We start from the raw sequence: 17,521 nt of genomic DNA, 5'->3' as shown, positions 1-17,521 counted from the left end.
AGCATATCAAACAGCGCCCAGTCAATAGGCAGACTGTTACAATCCAAATTACGGCCTTATATTCGTGATCGGGTCGTACGTGACAGAGAATTTGTAATTAAGTAACATTTCATTATATCGGGACTTATCTACAAGGATAAATTCAAGAACATATGAAAACTTCCAGTAGAACGGTAATATCGTATAACTTTAGCTTTTATCTTCAGTATATAACGTCAGTAAGCCATTTCGTCATTTCGCCATTTCGCCATTTCGCCATTTCGCCATTTCGCCATTTCGTATTTTAAATCACGCCCTAAAATAACATGGCAAAACCATGCTGTAAAATAAATGTGCGCAGTCTTTTGATCCGATTTCCTGCGCACATTTATTTCACAGCATGGTTTTGCCATGCTCTTTTACGGATAGTTTTGCCTATCCTTATCTTTGATCCTGTTTGATGCGACAGAGACCTAAATAATCAAATGTTCTTTGTTCATTGTTTGCAGTGACGCGCTGTGACGTGGACAGACATTTCAAATTTGAAACCTCATATCATATCCCAGCACTGATCGGCAATGGTATATTGCAATTCCTGTGTTTTGATTGGTTAACAGGCAATGGTATATGAGCTCATATACCTTACCTTACTTTAATTTACCTTTAGCTCGAACGCACTCCCCTAATCTCTGATTACTGCTAGTTGGATATAAGATAGTGTTATAGCTAACTCGGCGCGTATCTACCATCTCATATCCAACGTGCGCTTGTGGTTGCAGTGGGTAGCGGCGATAGCGGGGAACATGGGTAATTGGAACCATTTACTAAACAAATTCTCCAAAAAAAATGCTTCATTTTTCTTGTTCTGTAAAGGCGATCAGTCTCAATTTTTCAGAAGCTATAACAAATCCATTCTTACAAAACAACAAAAAAACCTAAATTTTAAAATAACAAATTAATATAGGCAAGTTTACAGCTCACTTTCTGACTCAAGACCAGAGTAAGGTTTTACAGTGTTCGACCTAGAAGTGTATGTAGTGGCTGACTGCGACGAAATGTCGTCTTCATTTCTACTGCTCTCATCACCAGTTGTGGTGGAAGCAACGACATTTTTGAGCTCTTCGGGATTGATAAAATAAAGCAGTTCGTCTTCTTGTGTGTAAAAATCATCCATGTCTATGTCGCCAAATATTGCTTCTCTTCCGCTCAGTGTAACCTCATTTAGCTTCTTCTTTTTCTTTAAATCGTTTCCATCTTCGTCCTTCTCCGTTACTTTTTCGCTGTCAGGAAGGCCAGAAAAATACGAGAACGAATGCATTCTGTTAATTTTACGGGACAAAAATGAGTGGCTGAACGGCAGGGACCTAAATCTGGCCAGTGTTAGAGCCCTGTCATACGCAACTTTATGTTCCGTCATACACTGATGGTTCGCTTCCTTGCCGATTTTATCGATCTGTGTTTCTCGAGGTTTTATTGGCAGCTTGGCCCTTAGCTCGGCTGTTTTTAGTAATTTGGGAAGTTTATTGTAGTATTCCTGCGTTTTCTGCTTCAGTGTGTGTTTACAGTGTTTGTTTCGATGCAACTTCTTGTCACCTGACGGTAAATGCTCGTCCCCAATCCCCGACAGCCCTTGATTGTCCTCGTCACCAGTCTGTTTTGCATCTGAATCGTCTTCAGAAGTAAAATCACTGCTATATTCATCCCCAGAGGTTTCTTTCAAAAGAGACAACAAATCTGGACAGGATAACCCTTTACGGGAATCGGCCTTTGGACGTCTCTTTTTGGTTTCTTTTAACCCTGCGCCTGAACCAGGCCCTCGCTCGCTCGCTGTGTGATGCTCTTCATCCGGGAGCTCGTCTTCAAAATCAAAACTCAAATCGATATCACTGGGATCCAGTCCTTTATTTAATCGTTGTTTCCGTCTTTGCTTTGACCGCGCGAGAGACTTGGCGTCAATGACGTCGGTGCCTGATTCAGTCACGTGATCACTAAACACCACTTTTCGGCGACCTTTATTGCTGTCCGTGGTTTGGCCGTCTTTTTCATTTTCGTCCCCAGTTCCTCTCGCGCCGGGTTCTTCTTGAAGCTTTTTCCCTTCATCTTCACCAATCTCATACGTATAATCTTTATATTGGGTGTCGAAACTCAGCCCTTTGATGTCTTTGGAAGTTTTGTTGATAAACTTCTGGAACTCTAGCAGATCATCTGTTTCGCCATCTGTGTTAGCGAAGTCAAAGTTCAGCGGACTGTCGCCTGCGTCTGCTCTCATCTTCATCAGCACACGGTCATTGTAAACACGTTCACTCATCAAATAGTAACTTTCGCGCCGCTTAGGAGCCCATTGTACCTGTAAATGGAACGCCGTGAAAATTAGGTTAAAATAAATTAGGTTTTAGAGCAATTTTCAATTGAGTCTCTTAAAACCAAAACCAAAGTTATTACTCTGGCCAATCACAAAACACACAGACAATCAAGTGAACCAATCAAGACTCGAAGCAAATACATGTAGTTGACGCGAAGTGCGGGAAAACGTGCGCGAGCGAGTCACGATTGGTTTTGGTTTTAGTTCTGTGTAGTAATGCAAAACCAAAGCAAACACAAATTTCTTTCGACACTTAAGTGAAAACCGCTCTATGTAAAACCAAATTGATTGCAAGGCTGGTACCGGCAGGAGGGCAAGATTATTGGCCAATACAATAGCGAGCTAGTCTTCTCAGGGCCAGTACTATAAATAGTACTGGCCCAAAACTGCTCTCTAGTGAAAGGCAATATCTTGCCCCCTGCCGTGTCGCTTGCAATCAATTTGGTTTTATAAGCACTTAGAGTGACGTCTGGTACGAGCATTTCTTGAACAAGAGATCCGGCAGCAGAGAAGCCAAGCAGTTTTTTCTTCGTTGCGTGGTCCCCTGCATCCAAACTGTTTTTGTATTCGCTCTATGTACCTTACATACAGGTGTCATACAGGAAAGAGAAAAGTAAACTAACAGCTGAAGAATTAGACGAGAAAAACAGTAACTTGAAGAAACAGTGACTTATTTCTCATCACATCAAAGTTTAAAGCTGCCTGGGAAACAAGTAAACTGAACTGCATAAGCATCGGTAGAGTGGCGGGAACATTTATAAACTGCTATGAAGCGCGGGAAAACTAGTGGTATTACAAACACAGGAAACCATTTAACTGGTGATAAGGGCGTTAACTGGCGTTTAGCGCGGGAAAACATTTTAACTACTGGCGTGAAACGCGGGAAACACTTCAACTTTACAGTAAGCGCGGGAAAACGCCTAACTGGTGGTATGTGCAGGATAACAAAGTTAGCGAGCGCGGGTTCCGGGGCCTAGAAACGTCGCCTGAGCCAAATATATTGAAAACTTTTAACTTGAGAAAGGGCCAACGGACAATACAAAGAACCGGATCCTGGTGGATCTGATCAGCAAATTGTATAAATACGAACAAATTAAAAAACAGAAAGGCTGACAGTACGGTTAAGGGAAGGGATTGAACTTGTATGTTTTCTTCCAATATTTCGTCAGGCACGGCCTGACTTCATCAGGGAATGAACCAGCAGGTTGCACAAGCGAGTAAACGCTGTATTCAGTTGGTTAGGTATATATGTGACTAGACATGGCTCTATGAACCTAAAACATACCAAAACTGGCAGTTTATGCGCGCCTCGGTCCCGTGCTCCGAACAGCAAGGCAGCGCATCTCCTCTGGTGATGACGTAGTTCATTCAAATCATATCGAGGCTGAGGTTTCTTTCGTGGGGAGACTGGTGTCTTCTTTATCGGTGTCAGGGTCTTTTGTGTCCGAGGCTTTTTTCTTCTGCTCGGCCAAAAGGTCAGCACAACGTTGGCGTTCAAGTTTCAAAGCTGCTTCAACTTTCTGAGGAGTGAGAAAAACAAGCATATATGTTATCTGAACTCGCGTGCAAATGGCGCAAAAGAACAGACCAACTTTGATTTTCGTAATCTAGAAACTTTTGTGGTTTTATTGTTGTCTAGCAAATGCCCTCAACTATAAAAAATTGACACTTACTACGTTATTTTAGGATTAAGTGGTTTACTATCAAGATGTATAATCTTAATGGGTAACCTGGAAAAGTCCGCTTGTTGCGCCTTTTCGCAAGTCAATCAAGAGCCAATAGTAATGGGCTCCTGAGTCAATTCAATGCCGTACATGCGTTTGAAAGTGAGCGGGGGTACCTTTTTCCAACAATAAAGTCCAAGGTTGTAGTCTTAAGGACGAATTAGACAGTACGATTTTCCCTACGATTATCGCATGCGACACGCTTACGCCATGACTACAGTTGACACGAAACGCGCCGTGTAAAATTAACCTGACATCCTTACGACAGACGCGCGCGCGTATAAATGGTCCTAGGTCGTAAGCTCGTCGCACGCGATTAAGTCGTACCGTGTAAACGGCCCAAAGGTGACTTTTTTAGAGTTCAAGCAGAATTTATCGAAAGTTGTAACTGTTGTCTGTTAAACGAAGAAAGTCTTTTGAGTGAACAGCTCACCATTAAATAAAGAAATTCATTTGTATATTACTTACCTTTCTGTAATGTTCACCATATGTCATTTGCGCGTACTTGGCATCTAAAGTGGAGCTCAGATTGCCCAGTATGTGGTGACCAGTACTAAAATGCCGACCCTGAAATAACGTTAAACTTATTAGTACAGTCGAAGCTCTCATAAGCGGACACCCTCGGGACGCGAAAAAGTGTCCGCAACTGGAGCTGGCCGCTTACGAGAATGGTTCTTGTAAGCGGCCACTAGAGGTGTAGAGGATAGATGGCCGCTTACGGGAGCTTGCCCAGCTAACATAATGGTAATATGCATGTTAGTGGTGTTTCGAAATGTAACCGGCCGTGGATGACGACAAAACAAACACTGAAATATGGTACTGTAATTACAGTAAAATTATTGTGACGAACGGCGATGTGAAGTTGATTGATTAATACAAGATACAGAGGTTTTTTATATGATTTTCTTTGCGGTGTCCGCTTACGGGAGCTTAAAAAACAAAGAAAAGATTAAGTCGTTCTCGGAAGTGTCCGCGGCCGCTTACCGGAATGTCCGCTTACGAGAATGTAAAAATACAGAGTTTGTATGGGAGTAAAAACGGGGTTTCTAACAAGGTGGCCGTAAGTAGAGCTGTCCGCTTACGAGAGTGTCCGTTAAGAGAGCTTCGACTGTAATCATAGTTTATTTTTCTAGAGCGTGTTTACAGTCTAATCCTATGAATTTGACTTTCCATGGTACAAATTGGGTCGTGCCTGACAAAGAAGTGCGGAGGTGCCTGTATTCCATTTAAGGAGGTAAACCCTTCTGGACTATCTTGGAGCAACTCTGTAAACTTCATCGCGCGATGACGAAACTCTAAATAAAATTGCAATACAAACTTTCAAAAAGTGTTTTCAATATAGCTTCATTGAGTTCCAGGTCAAAGCTTCTTGAGATTCCCAGTAATGAACTAAATCTTCTCTGTATAAATCCTTCACGGCATGCTCAATATAACTGGCAGCAGCTTCAGAAGAAACATGAAAACTAAACTCGTGTATGAAGAAGAACTGCGAAGTAAACAAACTTTACAGTCAAAGCCGTTTCCATTGCATTTGGTAAATGTTTCGTGAACGTATCTTGCAATGTTGCGATTTTGCGTCTCTAGTTGCACGAAAGGCCGTACTACCAATAAAGCATATAAGCACGTGGCCTTCTCGAAGACAGCTTACCACTTAGTTTAGCAAGACAATGATTTTGTTTGCATGCTTCTACAACGAAATATATCGAGGGACTTCTTTGAAACTACAGAAACAACAACAGCAAAACTGGGAAACAAGTTGTTACAGGGAGAATAATCTATACAACGATAAGCACTTTACCACACGCACAAAATTCACTGCCTTAAGTTTGAAAGTACATGTATAAAGCTTAGCAGGATTCAGTAAGAGCCCAAGGCGTTGTATATCTTCTCAATTCTAGCTAATATAGGATCAAAACTTAACTTACCTTTGCGCAAGTTCTAAAAATATAACGTTTAGTCCGCAGCGCTATGCAAATCTTTATTTGGCGGTATACATATAAACTTTGAAAAGCAAACAAAATAGCGAACCAAGCGTTGAGTCATCAAAGCTGGCAAATTGTTCCCAAGAGATTTGTTAACAAAGAGTTAAGAGCAATGTTAAGAAATAAATGAAAAGTAAACTTCCCAAGAGATTTAGAGAATTGAAACTTGAAATTTGCATGCTGTGTTGCATTGAGAATGTAAGAAACAGAAGTTTTATTGAGCACGCAGCGCCTTCTAAGGAGTTAACCAAACTATTATGTTCGTATCTGACAACTTTACAATAAACTCCATACATGGTAAAATTCTTTGGTAAACTGGAAGTTTCTAACCACCGGCAGATATAACAGTGTTCGTTTGTACCCTCGCAGCTAAAAATTTAGCGATTTAGTGCCTTAAATCTACCACAAATATAAGCACTAAAACTTGAGCAACTTTTCCTTACTCGAACCTACTTTATAAACCTCAACATGAACATCTTTATAGCTGCTATGAATCGCTTTACGAAGCTCGAACGAAACTCTAATCGCTAGCAACTAATAAAAGCGGCATGCAACTTGCTCTAAATCATTGATTCAGTACTGTTGATTAAGTTCAGCTGTAAACTGTCCGCCTTAAGGTGGATTTCCACTGACGCGTAATTTTTTACGTGCGTGAAAAAATTTAGAGACATATATGAACGACTTGCGTTAACGTGTACGCAAGTCGTTCATACATTGTCTCTAAATTTTTCACGCGCGTAAAAAATTACGCGTCAGTGGAAATCCAGCATTAGAGAGGTGTCCGCCCATACAGAGATAGTAAAGTAAAACCTCTTTTTATTCGCTTGGGGTACAAAACGTTATTGATCAGTACGGGTATTAGATAGTTCACGAATCTTTGGTTTGTCTTCACAGTTACAAGTGTTAAAACGAAATGATCACACTGGGAAATGAAAAGAATTTAAACTTCCAAACAAATTCAAACAAACAATTAAAATGATAGTTCTCGCGCCGATAATATGTTTGCTTTGAAAGTAAGTCAACAAACTCGCCAGTACTATTCTCTAAAGTCAAAATTTTAATTTATGAAGTTCATTGTTGACTTTTTGTTTGGCAATCTGTGCTTGCAACAAAAACACGCGTTCAGTGTTGAATATCAAAATAAAGAACGGCAAACTTTGCTTTTTTCCATAAAATGTCACACAAACGCTCTCTGTCTATCTCTCAGAATTGTTTTTTTACTAGCAAAAGTAGCTTCGAAATGAACAACTGTTAAAAGTTTTGTTAAAAAACTCAAGTTTAGTACTTCGTTGTCAAGCGCTAAGCTACAGTACACAAAGAAAGTACTTAGCTACCCACCGGTTGTGCTTTTGGGACCGGCACAAGGTCTTCCAAAGCAACTCCATCTAGTTTCCACAACATTTTTTGTGACTTCGTCTGCCGGGAAGATTCCAGGAACAGACAGCAAGTATAAATTCAAAATTCTGATGTTGTTTTGCGTGTTAAGTGACGTCCATTATATCTCAATTTTGTTTCTGTAATCTTCATACTTCTAGTGTACATTTCATTAATTCGCGTGGATCAAGCAATCAAGCGGTAAGATAAAAGGAAAGATTTGATTGGTCAATAAAGCGCTTTGCTACCAGGCCTCCTGACTGTTTGAAAGTTATAATTATAAATGAAATCATTTAAGAACTGCACTTGTGTTTCAGGAAGTGTTTGTAGTGAAAGAAATTGCCAGAAGGTCTATAAACACTTGATTCAATCGAGAGAACATCACGTACATGCAGCTAAAATACGTCTTGCTTCAAATTTATATTAATGACTTCATACATAGTTCAGTTGATAGAGCATCGCACCCGGTAATGCGAAGGTCATGGGGGCCAATCCTGTTTGAGCCCTACATTTTCCCACTTCACAGTACGTAATTTAACTTATTACAGTCAGATGCAAGAACAAGATGAAGTTGTTGGTTCAAAACATCTTATCCTAAAGTCTAATTTAAAACTATGTTTGTGGCGGCAAAGCCTAGGATGGTGAAAGACTTTGCAGAGCCTGAACTACGTCAAACTTCGGAAGCTAGTCTGTGAACGCCGCATTTCCGGCAGGCAACTCGGAAGTTTGCTGGTGTTTCTTTTGCATGGTTGCGTGATGTTTAATTACATTCGCATTTACATATAAGTTATTCTATTAAAAAAAATCCTAGTGAAGAAATTATTCTACATGACACGAGCGTGGGACAAAGAAAAAAATCTGAGTCCCCGACGGGAATCGAACCCATGGCCTCCCAGATACCGGTTGGGCGCTCTAACCAACTGAGCTACGTGAGACTCGCTGTGAGCTAGGCCATTTACTAGGTTGATAAGTGACACGCGTCCTGCATACTGCTAGGATCAGCAATGTCGAAATCATCAAATTTGTAGTAAATAATAAAGATGGTAGATTTTAAGCTCGGTGATAAATAGTGAAGAAATTATTCTACATGACACGAGCGTGGGACAAAGAAAAAAATCTGAGTCCCCGACGGGAATCGAACCCATGGCCTCCCAGATACCGGTTGGGCGCTCTAACCAACTGAGCTACGTGAGACTCGCTGTGAGCTAGGCCATTTACTAGGTTGATAAGTGACACGCGTCCTGCATACTGCTAGGATCAGCAATGTCGAAATCATCAAATTTGTAGTAAATAATTAAGATGGTAGATTTTAAGCTCGGTGATAAATAGTGAAGAAATTATTCCACATGACACGGGCGTGGGACAAAGAAAAAAATCTGAGTCCCCGACGGGAATCGAACCCATGGCCTCCCAGATACCGGTTGGGCGCTCTAACCAACTGAGCTACGTGAGACTCGCTGTGAGCTAGGCCATTTACTAGGTTGATAAGTGACACTTTTTTTTTCTTTGTCCCACGCTCGTGTCATGTAGAATAATTTCTTCACTATTTATCACCGAGCTTAAAATCTACCATCTTTTTTTATTTACTACAAATTTGATGATTTCGACATTGCTGATCCTAGCAGTATGCAGGACGCGTGTCACTTATCAACCTAGTAAATGGCCTAGCTCACAGCGAGTCTCACGTATAGCTCGGCTGGTTAGAGCGCCCAACCGGTATCTGGGAGGCCATGGGTTCGATTCCCGTCGGGGACTCAGATTTTTTTCTTTGTCGGCACGCTCGTGTCATGTAGAATAATTTCTTCACTATTTATCACCGAGCTTAAAATCTACCATCTTTATTATTTACTACAAATTTGATGATTTCGACATTGCTGATCCTAGCAGTATGCAGGACGCGTGTCACTTATCAGCCTAGTAAATGGCCCAGCTCACAGCGAGTCTCACGTATAGCTCGGTTGGTTAGAGCGCCCAACCGGTATCTGGGAGGCCATGGGTTCGATTCCCGTCGGGGACTCAGATTTTTTTCTTTGTCCCACGCTCGTGTCATGTAGAATAATTTCTTCACTATTTATCACCGAGCTTAAAATCTACCATCTTTATTATTTACTAAAAAAATCCTATTCGCATTTATTCGATTAAGCGCCCAACTTCGAAAGAGCGCCCACCCTGTCGGTTGGAAAATTTAATAAGCTCCCAGCCTCGAACAAGCGCCCACCCCCACTCCCCCCCCAAAAAAATGAAGTACACAAGGGGGGAGTACTGATTATTATTTCTTCACTTGACCTTAGTGACAACGAGATTAAAATTTACTAAGTACTACCAAGAGACTTCCCCGAAGACAGAGTTTTCTTAGTATTTTACAGAAACTTTCAATGAAAAGTTTAAATTCTGCTTTGGCACATCTTAACGTTTTGTTATTATCTATTGTTTTATTGCAAAATAGGCTTACTACTTGCTGAAAATGGTGAAAATTTAATGAGCGCCCAGCCTCGTATAAGCGCCCACTCTCATGGTCAAAAAATTTAATACGCGCCCAGGGAGCTTAATCGAATAAATACGGTATTATTAACTTAACTTAAACAGTGTCCTTTTACTGAAAAATAACACATAACGCCTGCTTTTATCGGACCAGTAAAATCTCGTCTTCTTCCTTGGATCTGCTTTTTTAGAGAAACTGTTATTATTAAAAAAAACTCTTGAAAACTTTTCCACACTCTCAGTCGGTCGACTTGTTGTATATAGATAAGTTATATAACATGATGAAAGTTTTCATTAATAAAAAAATCGTCACATGCTTTTATGACTTGGTCAGATAGTTATCAATAGTTATTGCCTCATGCATGGAACGAGACAATTGTGAGAGATTATATTTATTTAATACGTCAGTAGTTTCCAATTATTCGTATTTTTACTTGTTTTAGAATAGATTCTCTGACAAATGCAATTTGTTTTCTATTTTGGTGAGTTTCAAAGCGCAATTTTTATTTTTCGCATTTATTATTAAAATACCACAGGAATTTTTAAACAGCAAGGGAGTAAAATATAAATAAATTATATATGTCTTTGTGGAGGAGTACATTCGTGTTCAAATAAATGTTTGTTAAGCACAATTTCAAGAGCATTGTTTCTTCTTGTTTAAACAAGGTTTAATTGAAATGCTGCCTTTTATTTGGAAAATGTTATAAATAAAACATCAAGCCAATTAAAATAAAGACAGTTCTATAAATCAAGCGTGTAAAAAATGCACATATTCGCCTGTCTTCTTTCAGGCTCGCTGGAAAATTTGCATGCAATTGAAATCATTTTCTTTCGTAGGAAACACGCAAAAACGCTCAATCAGGGTCTAACATCGTCAACTCGATCACGACATCTTGCAGGACTCCAACCGCAGAGAAAAACAATTATCTTTATAAGACAATTACGTATTGAGCCTCACATATAACAACTTTACATTTTCGCGCAAGTTCGTCACTGTTCTTCAAGCGTGGATCCCTGGGGGCAAAATACTTGTAAAGGTCTTCAGTCGCTTAGGTTCTGCTTCGCGACGGAGGTGGTTGACAATTTGGCATTCTGTGTTGTGCTGAAAACGATTTTACGACCGAAATCTCTGCTGAGAAAGGGCAACAAGTTTTTAAAACGTTTCATGGGAATTTTCGAAGTGACAGAGCAATGTACTCCTGTTTAAATTAAAAAGCGCGGGCGGGATTCGCCGTCAGTCGCTTCGAAGAACACAAGAATTTGAAGACTGATTTTGAGTTACACGAGACGACATCTTCTACAGAAATGGAAAAAAGTACGCTTGTTTCACCCACGAATATCACAGGAAACTTTTCTACGACGATAGCCCCTACAAATGGAACATGTAAGTTGACTGTTGTTTTACTTTTGTGTTGAGAGCGAAATTTATATGTTGATTTTGAGTGTGTTGGTTTGGAACGGGTATTGTTCACGCAAAAATTTGTGCTTAACTTACTCAAACTTATCACGTACAATTCTAACAGATATATTTTATAGAATAGTTTTGCCTAAGGACGAATTTAATTAAAAAGTGCAATGGATTTGGCCTTGTTCATTCTGCAAGCTGTTTATCAGAGCTGGGTTTTAATGAATTCAAATTGAAATTAAAAGGAGGGCTGCGTTTGGCCCTTTTCACTACAAACAATGATCACTTGAAACTTGAAACATCGGCGCTTTTCTAAAAGCAGTTTATTTCCAGTTGTTCTCAAAATGAAAAAAAGTCGCTTAAGACAGTATGATTTAATCGATACGACACGATCCGTTATAGTTTATAGCCTGGTGAGCTTTAAACGCAACTCCTCGGCTACCAAAATGTAAATACACTGAGCTTGCCGACCTCCTGCCAACATCTGTGTTCGCCAGTCTTCAGTTTTCCCAATTGGCCCAACTATGCTAGTTCCTTTTCAACACTAAAATGTGAAGTTGTTTAAAGTTGTTTATCTTATCCTGCTTTCTATACCCTCAAAAAAGAATTTAAAAACATGCTTAAGTTCCAATTTTAATATCTTATCTAATTATCATGTTATGGAGCAGCGCTGAAGTGCAACATCCTCCCATCACAGCTGAAACACAGGAAGTCACACAGGAAGGACGTTGAATGTCTATATAAGCGCTAATTATGGTCAAATATAAATTTTATTTTATTTGCTTGGAAAAACGTCACACGCGCTTTGTATTTGCTTTCTTGCGCCATGGAGGGCTGTGCTGCGTAGAAAAAAGTGATGCGTCTCTCAACAGTTCACAAATCAATGCGTCCACTCGTGCATATTGAAATAATACCGATGGCTATGGAGAGCTTTATTTAATTCTCCATTTTGTTGTTCCTTTTTTACGAATTCCGTTCAATTTGCTCCCAAATCTAGACAATATTCTTTGCATACTTTCTATCTTGTTTTTTTTTGTTCCCTTGTGTATATGTGGTTTATAAGAGTAAGTGAATATAGGCCTTTGCCCGGGGGCCTTTGGGCAATTGTTTAATTTATATAATTGCATAAAATAGAATGGGTCTCGAATACGCGTTGATGGAAACAGAGTTTTCTGGTATAAGAACCAACTGTTCTCTTTTACCACAGTAACAACCACTTAATATGCACGTATTTCGGACCTATTTTTCATGACATGCTTTATCTATATCAGGATACTTATATTAATGTCCTTCCTGCGTCTCTTCCTTCCTGGTTATAAAATAACCAGGATGTTAAACTAGCTCAATTATTTACAGACAATAACAGTCGAGGAGTTGGAAAATCCAATTCTCTGCGACTCCTTGGCTTACAAACACTGCTATTGTGTTTTCAACAATCTAAGCTTGAAAGGTTTCAAAACGGGAAGGGAACATACGATTTGTAGGATCATCATAAAATTTGCTTCACAGAGGCAGCTAGAGGCGGCGGAGCGTTTTGAAACGTGGGGGGGCTAAGACTGTCCCAAAAATGCTCGGCAGGTTTTCATATTTGGAGCAACTTTTTATTTTCTGACCGAAGATTTCCGAAGATTCTCCGATTGTTGTTCAAAGGCCATACGAACGTTTCCGATCATTTTGCGAACTTTTCCGAAGATAAACGAAGTTTCCCGAAGTCTTCCAAGTAAGTTTCGTTTGGGGGGGCTTCAGCCCCCCTGCCCCCCCCCCCCCCCCCCTGCTCCGCCGCCTATGCTTTATAGTACAGTTCTGCATATAACAACATCATTCATACCGCTTATATGACGTACCAATTATTTTTCTTATTGCAGTGGTCGACAAGTACGCGGGCAAAGCCATTGCCTATGTAACCGGAAGTACGACTGGAATGGTCGTAGGAATTCTCATCGCTATCGTTATAGTTATAATAATAGTGCTGTGTGTCCGGCAAGCCTATAAAGGACTCAAAGAGGCCAAGGAAAAAGCCTTGTTGAAGCTTAATGCTCTGATAAAGAGAGAGGAAAGTGTGGACCTGCCAGATGCTGCTATCGACATGGAGCTGTCAGCGGTGCAGCCTGCCTCCGCGAATAAAAAGAAATTGGTGAGAAAAGTTGTACTGATTATTAATTGTGCAAAATTAATTACATAAATCCTTTTAAAGAAGAAAGGGTTGCGAGAAAAATAAATTAAAAGGTCACAACCTGAACCTTTCAAGTTTAAGTCCTGACATTTAAACTGGCGCGTAACAGCGATGAAATCCATAGTGTGCAAAAACTCTTCGGTAAAGCCATAATACATCATGGCATAGTAGAAACGCGCATGTGTTGCGGACCTATTTTTACCCTTTGGCTGTTGTTTATCAGGGGATACGAGAAACTGATGTAAACCGGTTTTAAACATGTTATTTCTTTTTCTGGCAGGATAATCTTGGAAAGATCAAGTTTTCTCTTGCCTACGACGAAGAGCAGTAAGTGTTTAATAATACACAATTGTACTAATCTATGCATAGGTACAGAAAAAATATTTTGTCTTGCAGTTAAAGTTACCGGATCGAAGTGCAGTGGATTTCTTATTATTTTAAGTTTTTGGTATACAACTGATAATACATAGCTAAATATGGATTGATCTAGAACTTCTCATCGCTATGTAACCACTCTTACTTTCAGATCAGAACTACGAGTTAAGGTTTACTACTGCAAGGGTCTTCCTATGAAATTCGTCGGAGGGACCGTTTACACGTATGTTGAAGTAGAAATGTTTCCTTTCCATCGCATGACTTCTAATAAGCCGCGAACAAAATACATCAGGAATGAATTCAGTCCAGTCTTTAACGACGAGGTTTGCATCAAAATACTAAAAGAAGAAGTTGACGACCAGAAGATGTATCTTCACGTGTGTGATTACAATCAGATCTCTACCAGAGATTTGATTGGCTCTTACAAATTGGACCTTGATGACGTCAGCTTCAAGAGCAAAGGCAAGGAGAATGTGTACGAGGGAGACCTAAGATGGATTGATTCGGTGAGTATAACACTCTTTTTTGCAAACCGGTGCTACAGGATCGTCACGGCTGTTATTAAAGGGACTGTGTTACGAATGTTAGCCAAATTTAGGCATGGAAAAATTAGTGAAATATAAAAATAACCTCTTAAAACTGTGAAGTAACATTTCCATCACACAGCAAATACAAAAGAAGGTACGGATGGCCAAAAGTGACGAAGATTGAAGCGGATTGCGATATGAGTTTTTGATATATGTTTGGGCTGAACAGTTTTCAAAGTAAATCTCGTTTGCTTGTTACTTTAAATTTCAACACCAGGGAGACACATTTGGTTTTAAGAAAGCTATGGTTTTGTCATTTAGATCAATAGAAGTAATTTCAAGAAAGCTATGGTTTTGTCATTAAGATCAATAGAAGTAATTCCCTTGCTAACATTGGGATTCATAGCAAATATTTGGCAAAACTTAGTAAAATAATCTTCACTCAGCCGTGACACAGTCCCTTTAAGTTGCGTACGAGTTGTCCCTGGCAACGGTACTGAACATACCCGCCGCGTCTGTCAGAATGTCTAGTTGTATCCCGGCATTAGAGCCGCTTTTTATAGCGTCTAATTCTTTCCTGTTAACGACGTGCCACGTTCGTTACAGGTTGCAGATTTTCCCGCCACAATGCACCGTAGCATCCACCTATTGTTTTCCCACCATAACACTCCGTTTCCGTCACGGATTCCTAATGTTTTCACGGCCGTCCCGTTTTTGTGTACCACGCCCAACTCGGTCTCCAGTTGTTTCCCGCCTTTTAAAAAACGTGTCACTTTCGTCACAGCTTCCAGTTGTTCTCCCGCGTTAATGTGCTTTGCGCGTTACAGCGTCCAGTTGTTTTTCGCCAAAACTCTGCTCAATACCCAAAGCGCTGTATATGCTCTAACAAGTGGAGTTTTCTTCCACCTCATGAAGTACAAGTTATAGTTTTAAAAATATACTTTTACTTTACAGGTTCGTGGTGCGGAGCGTGGTGATATTCTGATATCAATGCGATACTATAGCGGAAATAGTCAGTTAATTGTCAAAGTTAAGGAATGCAAAGGATTGCAACCCTTTCCTGGAAAAGTGTCTTGTAGTAAGTATTACCCATAATTCTCTCCTCCTCCTCCCCCTCCTCCGTCTTCTTCTTCTTAAAGCGTTAGTTTTTATCATTTAAGTAGTTAAATTGAGAGAGAACTTGCAATAGAGGTTTAGGTAGGTACAGAACTGTTTCGTTAGTTGAACATTTTGATATCATCTAAAACAGTGCTTATCTTAGTAAAGACTTGATAAGACGCCAGTTTTTTCTAGGTAGAAAGCGAATAAAAACAGTGTGAAGACTTTACTATTGATCCATACAAGTGAAGGAAAAAAGCCGAATGCATTTTCTACGAGTAAAGCGCTAGAAACCTCACTAAAGTTTGTGTTTTTCGATTTTTTCTCTCTCCTTTTTTTCACAGATTCCTACGTTAAGCTTCACCTTGTGCGTGGCTCAAAAATCATTACATCAAAGAAAACAAAAGTGATTAAGAAAAATTTGGAGCCAAACTTTGACCAAGAAATCATATTCATCGTGCAGGAGGATCTCCTGGACGAAGTAAACCTCGTGATACACGTCAAAGACAAGCCGCTGATTGGTCGAAAGCGTCTGATGGGCGAGCTTTGCATTGGTTGCCAAGGTGTCGGTCAAGCTCTCGCCCAATGGCAGCTCATGGTGGAAAAAGAAGTCACTATGTGGCATCAGCTTGAACTGTTGAACATTGTCCCGGGTAAGACAGATCTGCAAACAACAATGGCGACATTACACGGCTGGGAGTCGACTTCTGAGGAGGAGAGCGAAGAGGAGGAGGGAATGTTTACTGGATTATTACCGGGTGGATTGTTTTCTTCTCAGGACAGTAAACAGAAAAAGAAGCCGAAAAAACCGAAACTATCAAAGAAGCAATCAAAACTTTGACGGCTTCGTAAACATGCAATCTTGGAGAAAATTGTAGAGAAAGTTACGTTGTTACTTATTTGGAGCATTGAAAACATTTTTTAGCCTCACCCCCTCCTTTGTAAGTTTTATCAACGCCCCACAAAAGATGACAGATTATTTTTCATCCCCCCTTTTTTTTAAAAAAACGCAAAAGAATAGCTTTTCCCGCCATTCGCTAAATGTTAAATTGTCTCAAATAGCTTTTTCCAAGATTGTTGATTAACATGAATTATTCACAATGCTATCCTTTCCGAGGGCTCATTCCACCAACGCAGAAATCATCCACGGTAACATTGTAACCAGGGCGCCCTGCTGTAACCTCGGACAAATCAGCGTGATGTCGTGTCGTGTTGGGATGTCGCTGCGCGCACTGTTTTCAATTGGTTCTTTTCCTGCGCAAAATATTATGTCGCCGCGGAAGTTAATGTCGATGTCAAAGAAAACTTGTACAAGACATTACCTTGAAAATACGCTAAATATTTGTTTCTATGCCGTTTCCTTTCCGCAAGAAGACGACCCCCAAAATACCCAATGAACCATAAATGAAAGGACATCAGCAAAATGTAGTTGCTCTGTACTCCAATTGATATAACAAAAACAAAGAAAAGTTAAAAGTGAACTGATAACAAAGTGTTCAGTGATCTGAATGAAAGGTCAGACCGAGTTAATGCGACCGAGTGCAATTCCTGCACCAACTGAAATATTCATTTAATTTGTAATAAGAAATCACAGGAAGTGTAGCATCGTTTTCTAAGGTCTTATAATTATACTATCTGTTTAAGTTTGTAAATAAATGAAAACTACTTTACTTCTTTGGGCGCTTGGTTAGTTTATGCTGTTGGAATTCCTTTTTAATATTAATGTATTGCACTGGCTGAGCTCTGTTTGCAGGGTACTGGAAACCATTACACTGCACAGAAATGGGATGTTAAAGGATAGCGCACACGTGACAACCCACGTCAATACTCACACGCATGCTCCCAGAACTCGCGCCCTTTTCGCGCTTTCGCGCTCTTTTATAAATAACAATAACCCTTGATCTGAAGATTATTTCGCCACACTAGCAGCAGATTATTTCATTTTTACATAAAAGTAAAATAAAAGAAATGTTTGAACAGAATGAGGAATCATTTAGTGAACGCAGGTGTCCTGATTCAAGTTTTTTTTTATTATATTATA

General features: G+C 39.9%; 1 protein-coding gene and 1 pseudogene across 2 annotated transcripts in view; one reads left to right on the top strand and one right to left on the bottom strand.

Annotated features, from left to right (window-relative positions):
• Positions 1 to 600: 600 nt before the first annotated feature.
• Positions 601 to 17,521, bottom strand: part of LOC144660023 (uncharacterized) — a 101,546-nt pseudogene continuing 84,625 nt past the window's right edge. Inside the window, exons 2-4 of the transcript XR_013572014.1 lie at positions 4,534 to 4,632; positions 3,627 to 3,861; positions 601 to 2,326 (exon numbers count right to left, since the gene is read on the bottom strand). The product of XR_013572014.1 is annotated as an uncharacterized LOC144660023 (transcript). The remainder of the gene's footprint in view (positions 2,327 to 3,626; positions 3,862 to 4,533; positions 4,633 to 17,521) is intronic.
• Positions 10,576 to 17,156, top strand: LOC144659948 (synaptotagmin-1-like). Its single transcript, XM_078520480.1, has 6 exons — positions 10,576 to 11,286; positions 13,173 to 13,441; positions 13,761 to 13,807; positions 14,007 to 14,361; positions 15,337 to 15,460; positions 15,825 to 17,156. The coding sequence occupies exons 1-6, from the start codon at positions 11,208 to 11,210 to the stop codon at positions 16,319 to 16,321; spliced, it is 1,371 nt and encodes a 456-aa protein (XP_078376606.1). The 5' UTR covers positions 10,576 to 11,207; the 3' UTR covers positions 16,322 to 17,156.

The sequence above is a fragment of the Oculina patagonica genome, chromosome 7 (genome assembly GCF_052425735.1).
Source record: "Oculina patagonica isolate OP01 chromosome 7, crgOcupat, whole genome shotgun sequence".
In the NCBI taxonomy this organism is placed as follows: Eukaryota; Metazoa; Cnidaria; class Anthozoa; order Scleractinia; family Oculinidae; genus Oculina; species Oculina patagonica.
Note: the sequence above shows the minus strand (reverse complement) of the source record. Positions and strands in the feature narration are given on the sequence as shown.

Coding starts and splice junctions, on each gene's coding strand:
- LOC144659948 (XM_078520480.1), top strand. CDS start 11,208: ATGGAAAAAAGTACGCTTGTTTCACCCACGAATATCACAGGAAACTTT. Junction 14,362..15,336: donor ACCTAAGATGGATTGATTCG/GTGAGTATAACA, acceptor TTTACTTTACAG/GTTCGTGGTGCGGAGCGTGG. Junction 15,461..15,824: donor TCCTGGAAAAGTGTCTTGTA/GTAAGTATTACC, acceptor TTTTTTTCACAG/ATTCCTACGTTAAGCTTCAC.